Source organism: Delphinapterus leucas, chromosome 13 (assembly GCF_059928025.1).
Source record: "Delphinapterus leucas isolate spDelLeu-1000000601 "Yukka" chromosome 13, BTC_Dleu_Yukka2, whole genome shotgun sequence".
NCBI classification, from domain to species: domain Eukaryota; kingdom Metazoa; phylum Chordata; class Mammalia; order Artiodactyla; family Monodontidae; genus Delphinapterus; species Delphinapterus leucas.
Window position 1 is genome coordinate 49,225,141 of NC_143141.1, and position 13,121 is coordinate 49,238,261.

Genomic DNA, 13,121 nt, shown 5'->3' on the forward strand with positions numbered 1-13,121 from the left:
AATCATGAAGTAAGGGATGTGTGCCTGTTAACTTTATCAGTGGCAGACTTACCTGTTATAGCATTAAATGTGCCCTCACCAGATTAAGCTATTGCTTTTCAGATCCAAAACCTTTGCACGTGATACTAACTAACCTTGGTCACTCAAAGCAAGTGCTATAACAGGTCAAGTTAATTTATATATCACAGGCCCTAAGTAAACAGGTTAATTTGTATACAGTTGACCCTTGAACAACAAGCGTTTGAACTGTGCAGGTACACTTACACTTACATTTACACATTTTCAATAAATATACAGATGTAGAGTAAATGTATTTTCCCTTCCTTATGATTTTCTTAATAACGTTTTCTTTTCTCCAGCTTACTTTACAGTAAGAATACAGTATATCATATATATAACTTACAAATTATGTGTTAATCGACTGTTTATGTTATGGATAAGGCTTCAGGTCAACAGTGGGCTATTAGTAGCTAAGTTCTGGAGGAGTCAAATACATGGATTTTTGACCGTGCAGTAGGTTGGTGCCCCTAACCCCCATGTTGTTCCAGGGTCAAACTGTATTTTTGTGTCTAAGGTATAGTATACTTCAATACGCTGAAATGTAAGATGTGTTAAAAATAAAAGATTTCTGACAAGCCTAGGGCATCTCTTTCTGAATGGCTATAAAAACCACCCTGGGCTCTGAATCATTTGGGCTGTGGGACTGACAGTCCCCCAGATAGGAAACTGGCCACCTTATGAAACAGTCAGCTTGCTCTGGTGGGACGTGTTCAAGTAGAGCTGAGCTGATCTTGAGAGGGGGACAGGGTGGATGATTTCAAAGGGACCTGTAAGACATCCCAGGCCTCTGTGACGGGACATAAGGGCACCCTACCTGCCAGAGCCTTGATGCGGGACCGCTCAAAGAGCCGCGCGGAGCTGTTCTCGTTGTCCCAGTCATCCACGTCCCAGCGGTTGTTGACATCGCTGTACTGCTGTTGGATCTCGATGTTGTCGTAGTCTGTGGCTACTGTGGTCGTCATCCTGGACCGCCTCAGCTGCTTCTCCACATCAGCTCCTTCTCAGAGGTCTGTGAGAAACAGAAGGGAAACCCTAGTCAGGAGTCTAAGCTGTCGATCCCCACAAAACCTACTGGGGAAAGGTGAGCAGAAGGTAACACAACTCCTACGTGCTGAGAGCAGGTCTCTGGAGTCAATCGAAGCTGGTTGGGAACTTCAGCACTGCCTCGTAACATGTGTGTGACCTTGGCCAAGGCACGTGACACCTCTGAGCCTCCGTTTCCGCAGACATGAAGGAGGGAAGATACTCTACAGGTTGTTGAGAAGACTGAATGAGATGACGGATACCCAACAAAGGGTGGGTTTCTTCCTCCTTTCTAAAGTTTAAACTTTGCAATTTTAAAGTTTTATTAGAGCTGGATGAATACCTACCTTGGGTAGGTATTCTGAACGAACAAATCTGTTTCTATTGTGTGTCACAATAAACTATAATCTCTTAGCTTCTCCTAGAAATTCATATAATGTGATGTAAGAGAACTAACAGATCATTTTATCTAAACATATCATTTACATATTAGAAAACTGATGCCTAAGATTAAATGACATAGTAAATATACAGCAGCAAGGACAGTACTAGTGTTTAACAGATACCAAAAAATGACTGAAATTATGTATATGACTGTGTTATTACAAATTCTACTACCCACCCCAATACCCACGTCTCAGGGACCCACCAGGGCCACAATGTTTTACAGGGATAAATGGGAAACAAGAACTTCAGCCTCAACGTTTGGCCCACTGCCATCTTTATCACAGTGCCCTCAGAGAATTAAGAGAGATACATTTAGCTTTAAATATATAGCTTCTCCCCTCAATACAGCTATTATTCATTCATGGAACCAAAATGTTCTGGGGACCTAGTACATGCTCAGCACTGTTCCAGATGCTGGGTTAACGGTAAACAAGATAAGGACCTGGCTCTAGTGAAGCTTACATCCTACTAGGAAGAGCTGGACCAAAAAAGCACATAAGAAAAGACAAGATAGTTGAAAAGAAAATAAAATGAAACTGGAGTGATGTGACACAGAGTGAGTAATCAGTCATACTGTCTTATAAACTTCAAAGCTGCTAAGAGACTAGACTTAATCATCCTCACCACAAAAAAGAAATGATAATTATGTGAAATGACAGAGGTGTTAGCTAACGCTACAGTAGTAATCATACCGCAATATATAAACATATCAAATCAACATACCTTACACCTTAAAACTTACAAAGTATTGTGTGTCTGTTATATCTTAATTTAAAAGTAAAAGAGAGAAGGGCTTCCCTGGTGGCGCAGTGGTTGAGAGTCCGCCTGCCGATGCAGGGGACACGGGTTCGTGCCCCAGTCCGGGAAGATCCCACATGCCGCGGAGCGGCTGGGCCCGTGAGCCATGGCCACTGAGCCTGCGCATCCGGAGCCTGTGCTCCACAACAGGAGAGGCCACAACAGTGAGAGGCACGTGTACCGCAAAAAAAAAAAAAAAAAAGTAAAAGAGAGAAAAGGAATGAATGGCTCTTTTAGAGCTGGTGGTCAGGGAAGGTCTGAGTCGGTATTTAAATGAGCTCTCAATGGTCTTTTTTTTTTTTTTTTTTTTTTTCTCTCAATGGTCTTGTCACACCCAGATCAAGAGGAATGACATTCCTGGCAAAGGAAACTACTCATGTAAAGGCCCTAAGGTGAGAACAGCAGGGCTTGTTGGAGGAACGAAGAGCTCAGTGGGGCCCAAGTCTGGTAGGCAGGGAGAGATACAAGGAGATGAGGTTGGAAAGGTAGGTGGAGCCAGTCCACAAAGGGCTGTTAACCTAAGTGTGAGGGAAGCCAGGGCAGGATTTTAACCTAATAACTGACATCACTGGATGTATGTTTTTAAAAGATCAATCCTGGTGCTGTGTGAAAAACAGATTCTAGGAGGCAAGGATATGTGCTTAATTCCTACGGGTGTGGTTAACTTCCTGCACATTTTATATACAAGCCTATCTAAGTAAATTAAAAAGAGGAGGAGGAAGAAAGATGCACCCCCCCCCACTTAGTTGTAGGAAGATATCCCAAGGGAAAAGATGTTTGTCATCTCCCCCTCCCACCCCTTTCCACAGGCCCCATCTTAAGACTCAAAAATTAATTATAAGATTTTGTACCTGGATGCTCGTTTCGTGGAAACCTCATTCATTCAGCGTGCCCCAAGAATGCACGCACAGACCAGAGTTAGCAAGCCTAATCACTGGAGCTCATGCACTAATCAAACCAGACACCACCCGGCAACCACAAATGGACCACTCGAGCTCACATTTTTCCCCATACATGGCACCAAACAAAGAAAATAAACAAAGCCACATATGCAGAAAAGAAACATTCCTCTTATTGTGCTTCAAAAGGCAGCTTTTTCTCAAGTTCTAGCACAGAACCATACAAGGCACACGCAACCAGGGGTCCGTGGACAATAAATTAAGCTGAAACAAATGAACTGCACCTCAAGTAGTGTAGTAATTGGGGGCAAAAGCACAGACCTGCCCCCTCTTTTGTCATTAGCTGTTTTCTCACAAGATATCCAAGAATATCCCCAACACATCCTCCGTGTCCCCCTCACAACTGAATCACCATCTGTAAGTCAGAGTCACCCACCTCTGCTCAAACAGAAACATCTCGGATGGGAGTAAAATCCTGGATTCCCATCAGGCAGACATTATCAAGGTCAAAAATATAAATTTATCAAAAAAAAATATATAAATTTATCAGTAGATCAATTTTAACACCTCCATTAGCAACATACTGAAAAGATTTCATAAAAACACGAAAAAGTTCAGACACCTAAGCCAGTAAATATATTCTACAGAAGGATCTTACAGTTGGCTTTTAGCATTCAGAGTCATAACCCCTCCAAAAAAAAGAAAATCAATATTGTTATGTACCATTTGACCTTGGAGATGGTTAAGTTTTATGACTCTATTAAAACCAAAGACTTCTACAAAATTCAGCCTTGGAGGATGCCATCTCTAGGGGGAAAAAACGTGAGAGTGCTATTAACTCCAAAATGTTTAACCCAACCCAAGGTGAAATCGAAACACCACATACCTCTCTCCAGATTCGTCCTGGCTATTTGGTGCCACCTGCTGACCAATGAGGACAAGCCACACCGAGGCCTCCAGCGCAGCAACCAACCTGTGCTCCAGCTCCTGTCACCCGACTCCAGAGTCAGCCCAACTACATCCCATGAATCTCTCCCTACCACTGACTTATCCAAAAATTTCTCGACAAGCAAACACTGAGTCCTTGATTTAAGTTTAAAATAAGTCATTCAGAGAATGTCAGCACATGTTTCCTAAGTATTCTTCTTTAATAACGCCATCGTTCCTCAAAACAAAGGGGTGACTGGGGAGCAAAAGTTCCTACGAGTCTGTATACAAAAGAAATACCGACTACAAGTTACTCTTTTTATTCGACTGTTTCACTCGAGCGTCTAAGAACTTGGTTATCAGGGGCATTTTTGTCTTCAACGTGCTCTGTCCTAAGGCAATATCCTCACCAAACAGTAGAGTTTGCATAATGATAGAATATATATTTTTTTAATTTTCAGGGATATGTCAAAGCAAAAAAATCCCACATCCCCACCAGGGCCATAGTGGAACGGTGCTTCCAGATATTCAGCAACAACAACGCAGGAACCTGAAGGTGAAGGAACGGTCGGAGTCAAGGCAAGAGCATGGACGAGAGCGTGGCCATGGCACAGGGATCCCAGAAAGCCCAGCAAGCTACTACCATCATTATCCCCTAACCCACTTCAACAAAGGATGGTGCCAGCTGCGGGGGCAGCTTACATCACACCTACAGGTGTCCCCAGGCGGTTATCTATAAAGGGCTAGATCTTCCCAAGGTGCTAGCTATCAGCCATGTGTCCCAAGGGCCAGTGAAGCAATCTGTACTTCGATGGCTGTGGGAAGATTAGGAGGAGACAAGAGAGGAGGGCTGGCCATCTTGGAACTGGGCCTGGTGGTGGGGCTGCCATTAGGAAAGCTTGAGAGAACTACGTAAGGGTGGTGGGAGGTAAGACAATCTCCGCTCCACAGAAGGGCTCTCACTGTCCCAGCTGGCTCGGTGCGGCCCGAATTCTGACTTGATCACCAGGGCAGGAACCCATTAAATAACCCTTGAGTGAATACAAATCACTAATATCCCAGATGTGATATGAATAATACTCACGTCTTCTGTGGCCAGACATTGGGAAGATGATTAAAACTGCTTCCCTGCTCTTCTCTATCCTAACTCTGCGTGTGTGTGTGCGTGTGTGCGCACGCACGCGCGTATAAAAATAAGGAGTACGTAAAAAAGCCAAGCCCCCTCCACAAATTACTCTTCTCTAATCCTCTGCCCTCTCTAATTCCTATGAACTGTAATTCTCCAAAAATAACAAAGACATTCCAAAAGCTTTATCATTTTCTGCTTCATTAAGAAGACAATTTTATTTCTTCAAACTGACAGACAAAGACAGAAATAGATGAGGAAGCTACTATCATAGACCCAAAGAGGCAAAGAGGTTCCTCCAGCTCTGGCACATGCTACCACAAGGTCATAACCATCGGGAAAAAAACTGGAGCTTCACCGCTCCCAGCTTTAGGAGTTATTATTGACAGTTCTCTTCATTGACTAAAATTCTGAAAGTCAACACCTGGCCAAGTCCAGAGGGAAAACACTTGATCTGTTTATTTTCCAAGGTACCGTATCTGTTTTCCCTGTCACATGGCTATTAGATCAACACACAGGGTTTTGTTCTTTATAGTTTATCTCAGGCTTCCTTCCACTGCCCTCTTCCGTCTGCCTGGATGATGTTACCCACTACCCTATGCTGACAACCACTCCCTGGACAGCTAAGGGCAGCGTCTCCTAAGGATCAACAAGTCCGTGTCTACAACTAAACTCCTAATTCCTCCCTCCAAACCTTGTTTTCCCTCTGTCACTCCCTCACTGAACAGCACCCTCATTTCTCCCACTGACCTCAGCTAGAAACCTTGCGGTCATCCTTCATTTCTCTCTCTCCTCCCATATTCAGGCCCCAAGGTTGCCTGCACCTCCTGAAAATCTCATAAATCAGCTCAAGCAATACTTTCTTATTCCAGTGCCTCACCTCTCATTTTAATCCGCAACCCTACATTGCCGCCAGAGGGACCTTTCTAAAATGTAATTCTAATCACTTTATTCCCATGACTAAAATCCACCAATGCCCACGCCTTCAGAATAATAAACCCCCATGCCTTCGGAATAATGCCCAGAACCCTTTGAAGAGAAATGAGAGCCTTCATGAGGGGCCTGCCCAGCTCTCCAGCCTGGTTTCAATATTCTTGTCTTTAACTCTTGTAGCTCCTGAAGGAAAAGTCATGTTCCGGTCTCACCTCCAAAACTACTACCTAGAACAGCTCCCTCCTATTCCAACAAATCCTAGCTGATGTATCACCTCATCCAAGAAGCCACCCCTGACCCCTCCACCACCACCACTACCACCACCTAGTCTGAGTCAGATGACCCACATATGTCCTCCCTCCTTATATACCTCTGCCCCATCACTTATCATCATAAGAGGACACAGGCTCTTAAGGTCATGTCCCCATCATACTGTGTTTATATTTCTCAACTCCTAGCAAGGTGCCTGGAAACATTAAGTGCTTGTTAATTATTTATGGACTGGTTGAGAGGGTGGGAGACTGGATGGAGGATGGGAAGGTGAGGCCACAGGAGCAATGACAATTCAAGCTGCCACAGGGGTACGGTCTCCATCAGTCATAAAGCCCAGAACACATACCCTTTTAAGTTCCACAGATCTGCTGGGCTCTCTGCCTTCCATTTCAAGGCAGTCACATTTTTAGACTAGGCTGCTAATGAACACGAACTTATATTTAATAAGGTACTTCTCTACGTACTTATTAAAATGTATGTTTTCCTTTTTAATTTAGTTTTTACCCATGAAAGTAATTTATTTTTTGTCCAAACTAGAGAACAAAGCAACAAAGAGAAAATAAATGGAATTTTCACTGGCGCTACACACGTGCACAAACACACACTTCGTTAATACCCAATATTAATTAAAGGCTCAAATAAATTAAAGAAAAAGGTGACAACATTTGCCAACCCTTCTTAAGGAGGAAAACCATATGCCAACAATTACTTCGACAGAATTCACAAACCCAAATGTTCTGCAGACGCTTAAAAACCCTCCCACTTCACTGATAAAAAAAAAAAACTTGAAAAAGCATACACTGGACTGCTGGTGTGCCACCTTAAAAAAGAAGAAAAAACAACAAAAAAGATCCTGTTCAGGGACTCTGGAGAGACCAAACTATGTCTGAGAGTTTCCAGGAAGGGACCCTCTGAGAGTTCTGCCTCAATCCTCTCAACTCTTCAGTAGCCAGAAAGCAAGAGAGTCACACCCCGCTTACAGTTTGCCACCGAGGCATTCTGCAGCACGTGTAAGTGGCCAATAAAGAGGAGTCTCTGCAAGAAACCACATCTAGAACCACTGTGATGAATAAATCTGGCTAACCGACCGTTACTCAGGTTCACGGACCCAGTTCCATAAAAAGGCTCAAGTCAGGGCTTCCCTGGTGGCGCAGTGGTTGAGAGTCCGCCTGCCGATGCAGGGGACACGGGTTCGTGCCCCGGTCGGGGAAGATCCCACATGCCACAGAGCGGCTGGGCCCGTGAGCCATGGCCGCTGAGCCTGCGCGTCCGAAGCCTGTGCTCCGCAACGGGAGAGGTCACAACAGTGAGAGGCCCACATACCGCAAAAAAAAAAAAAAAAAAAAAAAAAAAGGGCTCAAGAGCCTAACCTAAACACTCAAAGTTCTCTGCTCACAAACACCAGGACACACAGAAAAAGTTCTAGTGTGAGAGAGCTGACAACGTAAGAAAAACTCACACGCATACAAAGTCCTTTAGAAAAGTTTCCTTTAGAAAAGTTTATCATTCACTTTTACAATTATCTAGTTTACTTGGAGCTTTACAGGAACACATCTACCGTACAAAGAGCATTATATGGCTGCATAAACCAGCCAAAATTCATAGACTCAGACCATTTTGCGAGGGAACGGTACTCAGAGACTTGTTTAAAATGAAACCTCGTTAATAAAAGTGGTCTTCAAATACTCTATATTCATACTAACTTTTGTCTGTTTTATTTATCAGTGACAGAGTATGTTAAAATCTACCACTATGTGGTTTTAACAGATTTCCCTTGTAACGCCCTGGATACATGCAAAATCATAATTATTTTGTCTTCTTGGTGGGTTGTTAACATGAACTATTCTATTTCCTCCATATTCATATATTAATTCTATTTTTATTGATAGCAATATTTGCCTGTCCCTCCCCACCCCCTTTCTGTTCTTTAAACCTTCTAGAGTCATTTTGTCTTAGGTATGTCTCTTATTTTTTAATTCAATCCAAGAGTCTGTCATTTAGTGGGCAAATATAACCCATGTACATTTATTAGGATTACTGCTATATTTGAAGTTTCAACCAACTTACCTTGCTTTCTATCTTAACAAAATGTGGAAACTGGGGCGTGAAGATTTAAACAACTGGATCAAGTCATACAGCTATGAACCCAACACCTATAATAACTTTATCACCACTGAATCCAGAGCCGTAAGAACTTGTCTAATCTTTAAAATGCAGACAGTTGACGAGTCTAACAACCAAAGAAAACTCTAGTACTATTAAAAATAACTTCATTTTTTTGCTGGCTTACTTTAAGCCAAGCATGGTGCTTTACTCGCTTTTTCAGTCTTCCCCAGCAACCTTTTGAGGTAGATACTATTATTGCCTACTATTATTGCCTACAATGAATAAACTAAGGCTTTGCCCATGGTGGCACAGCAAGGAAATGAGGAAGCCAGGAGGGTTTGAAACAAGTGTGTATGACTCCATGAATGAATAAAGAGCTTCTGCTTTGAGGAACAACCCTTTAACAGCGGTCCATATCAGAAAATTGTCTAATGGACTCAAGGTTCTTAAATAAATAATATATTAGCCTCCTTCAAAGCCTAATTACTAGGTAGGGCACAACCCACCCAGCCAGGTATCCTAGCTCATGTATTCTCAATGGGGGCAATACTGGTCCCAAAGGATGAAAATTCATTTGGGCATTGGGGCAAAAAAACTTTCTTTTATGTAAGCACAGATACAGTATATCTGTAGTATTAAAATTTCATGGGTATTAAAATTTCAAACTGTCTAAAAGACTTCTGGTGGAGGAAAAGAATAGTGGAAAACAGGTTAAGAAACACTGTCCAAGCTAAAGGAAAGATGTGTACCACCTTTAGGTAAATTAAGACTTGAAGGCAGGCCTTAGAAGACAGAAACATGAAGAGCACATTTCCCTGTACTAAAGAACTGGAATTTCATACACCATGGGTCCCATTTATCATGCCTCTGATATAAAAATTCACATTAGGCTACTCCTCCCTAGCACTAACGTATGTACTTCAGGGAAGCAGTGATGATTTAGCCATCTTCTGCCTACAACACTCAAAGACTAAAGCACTCATTACAAGCCTGCTGCTACCGACTGAATGTTTGTGTCTCCCTCCCCCATAAAATTCACATGTTAATTCCTAACGCCCAATGTGCCAGCACTTGGAGTTGGCACTTTCGGGAGGTGATTAGATCATGAGGGCAGAGCCCTCATGAATGGAATTATAAGAGAAACCCCAGAGTGTAACCTCACCCCTTCCATCATGTGAGGACACAGCAGGATGACGGCAGTCTATGAACCAGGCCCTCACCAGACACCAAATCTTCCAGCACCTTGTTCGTGGACTTTCCAGCCTCTAGAACTATGAGAAATAAATGTTGTTTATATGCCACCCAGTCTATGATGTTTTGTAACAGCAGTTCACACAGACTAAGACACCTTCATTCCCAATATTCAGAAGTAACCTCTTTCCTACCCAGATCAAAGATGCCACTGGAAGACCAGTTCTAATTTTATGAATAAAGTTGTAGGGACAAATTTTATTTTTTTTAACATGGGCAGGTTAAACCAGGTTCTACTACTTGCAGTAGCAAAATTACCCTAACTATAAAGAAAATTACTTATTTTAAAAGATTCACTATCAGAAAATACACTGACTATAATTCGTTTTATTTTAAAACAATCTGTTTAAAAGATTACATCAGGGTGGCTTAAGAACTTACCATTATACAGTATGACCAAGAATACATTTCTTCTACAAGGAAAAGTAGAACGTAGGGGGAATAAAAAGGCATCTCCCTGACCCTCTACTTTACAGAGTGAACTGCACAATGAACAGTAAAATTATAAACAGATTTATTATTTGAGTGCCTTAAACAAAAGAAAAATTCTTAATATATTGCATAGACATTTATCCTTATGTACTATTTGTACTTGAAAATTTTAAACAAAGTACTTTATTTATTTTCTGTGCCTACATATGATACTATCTAGATTCTAAATATAAATTTGTAAGCCCTAAAATTTTTTAACACTAGCTTTATTTCGAAAATAGATCAAGAAAGTAAGGTCAGCTTTTCCAGTACTTATCTATAAGCCTCAAAATCACCTAATTTGAACCAAACAAAAACGTTTAAAAATAATTCCTATTAAAATACAAGGCTTTGTCATATACTTCGCAGTTAAAGGCTATCCTTGCTTTTGTTCTATTAACAGAGAAAAGCAATTAAAAGTGAAATCATTAACTCAATGCAGACCTAACACCATGGTCTTATGGCCAGCGTGGGGTTTCTGAGCTGCTATAAATCACCACTTTGGTCTTCCCTATACTGCCAGAATAGTTTTAAATTACATTAGGGTGTAGGTCTAATGTTACTGCTGCCAAAACGCCAGTCCTGACTTTCAGTGAGTTTGGCACTTCATGGCCTTACTCTTTGGGAAATTTTATAAGGCCTGAGTGCCTGAACAACAGAGGAGCAATAACATGCTATCTGGAAGCAGACTTTTACTCCTAGAACAGCCCAGTGCCTAAATTCTCTGCAAATCTTATCAAGCGAAAATGCGTATCACAATTTCCTGGAATAATGATCACATGACAGAAATATGTAAAACCACAATGAAAAGCAACACTACAGGAAATGATGAACGAGGCACACACGCTAAGCTCCATGAGGGCCAGGATCCTCTCTGTCCTGCTCATCTTTATATCCCCAGCACCAGCACTTAAGCCACCGCAGATGCTCAAAAACAATCGTGAAAGAAAATGGCAGGTGGCAGGGGCAGTGTCACCAACAGAGCATTCTAATGCGGAAGCACAATGCTTCTTTCTGCGTAAATAATAATGTGTCCTGGATCAGGATAAACTGTAATTGTTATGTAAGGGGCAACAGTCTCCTCACCCAGATTCATTTAGCAAAGGATAAATTTTTATAAGCAATTTATTTTCAACCAACAAAATATGAAGGGTCAAATTTGGATAGGAATGGAATAATCACGAATTTCACAATCTCATTTGGGATAAACAAACATACTTATTTTAATATGTCATATTTTGAGAATCATTCTCCTTTGGAAAATGACTTAAATCCTAGGCTTGTCTAATAATAGCCAAATTTCCAAAGGTCTAAATATTATTAGTTAAATTGTCTCAAAGAGCAGTTCAAACAACCTCACTGCTTGGATTTACACGTCAGCAGCTAGCCTTCCCCCTCTGCATGGTTGGCAAATGATTCCCAAACTATTTAGAAATCTGTAACCTTTCAAATAAACAAAATGAGTGAAGGTTGGCCTATGATACTTGAAAACGAGAAATGACATCAATCCCAGAAAAAACATTCAAATAATTACCATTTTAACATGATCAAACATGATCAAATTACTAAAATTTGTTTAAACCCATCAATTTGAAAAAAAAAAAGGGTTTTTTTTCTTAAAAAAAAAAAACCACTGTTAACAACATATACAAACCGAAATCCATTAGAATTCCACACATTACTTTTTAAAAACCTGACTACATAGGTGCTCGGTATGAAGCTTGGTAACAAAGGTCAGTTAAGGCAAATGTGGAGATTCACTTTGCCTTTCAATAATATTTAAACACTGCCATGCAAGAAAAATGAGCCACAGTGGTTAAAATACTGCCGTAAGTTTAGAATCACAGAGGAGCTCTCTGATACAGAACTATGAGCATACATTCACCATAGGTGACCAGACACAAGCACACACATCCACCACAGGGCCAGGCCATAATCCAACCCTGCCCAGCAGCCCAGCACTCCAAGCTTGGAAGAAAGGCAAAGGATCGAGCACGGCCTTTCCAAAGCTACAGGGGCAGGGGCCCGCGATTCAAATTTGCTGGGCTCCCCCTCTATTGCTCAAATTACTTCAAAATGAAAATGAGGTCTTAGCTGTCAAAGTCCTCAATCAGGTTCAAGAGCAAAGGAACAACGACGATATACTGTGCAGCACAGGGAATTACAGCCATTATCTTATAATAACCTAAAATGGAGTATAATCTGCAAAAATACTGAATCACTATGCTACACACCTGAAACTAACATAATATTGTAAATTAACTATACTTGAATAAAAATAAATAATTTTTTAAATTAAAAAAAAAGGGAGAGAGCGCGAGAGCAAAGGAAACCAGCAACCTTCCTTGTCTCCGCAACGGGAGGATATAGGCTTTAAAGAACAAGAACCAGAACACCCAGACTGCTCTGACTTTCCTTCTTTAAAAGCTCCCTCGTGATGTGATTTTGGAAACTGTATTTTTGAAGTCCTTGCCTGACCAAAATCAAGCCTGCATTTTCATCTCCTTGAAATATGTTATTAATAAACTAGTTTTCTACTTCCCAAAATATCTACAACGTAACACGTACTTTGTTTTTCCTTCCTCCAAACACTTTCAAAGAAGTTAGCTGTTTCTTTTGTCAGACTCAGCAAGAGTGAAGAATGAACAGGACAGTGGGGCAATTTAGAGAACTGGAGGGAATCAAATTATGTTAGCATCCCATGATTCTGTACAGAGAGAAAATCAAGGGGTGGGCACCCCAGCAGTGGCTGGATTTTTAGTGGTGTCTGAGTGAACCCTAAAGCTGTCTTTCGTGCCATTAAATGC

At 41.4% G+C, this 13,121-nt stretch overlaps 1 protein-coding gene across 3 annotated transcripts in view; it reads right to left on the minus strand.

Moving 5' to 3' along the window:
* SPTBN1 (spectrin beta, non-erythrocytic 1) overlaps positions 1-13,121 on the minus strand; it is a 196,002-nt gene that overhangs the window by 140,623 nt on the left and 42,258 nt on the right. For all 3 annotated transcript variants that reach the window (XM_022597341.3, XM_022597343.3, XM_022597342.3), the window contains exon 2: positions 875-1,069. In XM_022597341.3, coding sequence (XP_022453049.1) covers positions 875-1,022 — 148 coding nt within the window. In that variant the 5' untranslated portion in view covers positions 1,023-1,069. The remainder of the gene's footprint in view (positions 1-874; positions 1,070-13,121) is intronic.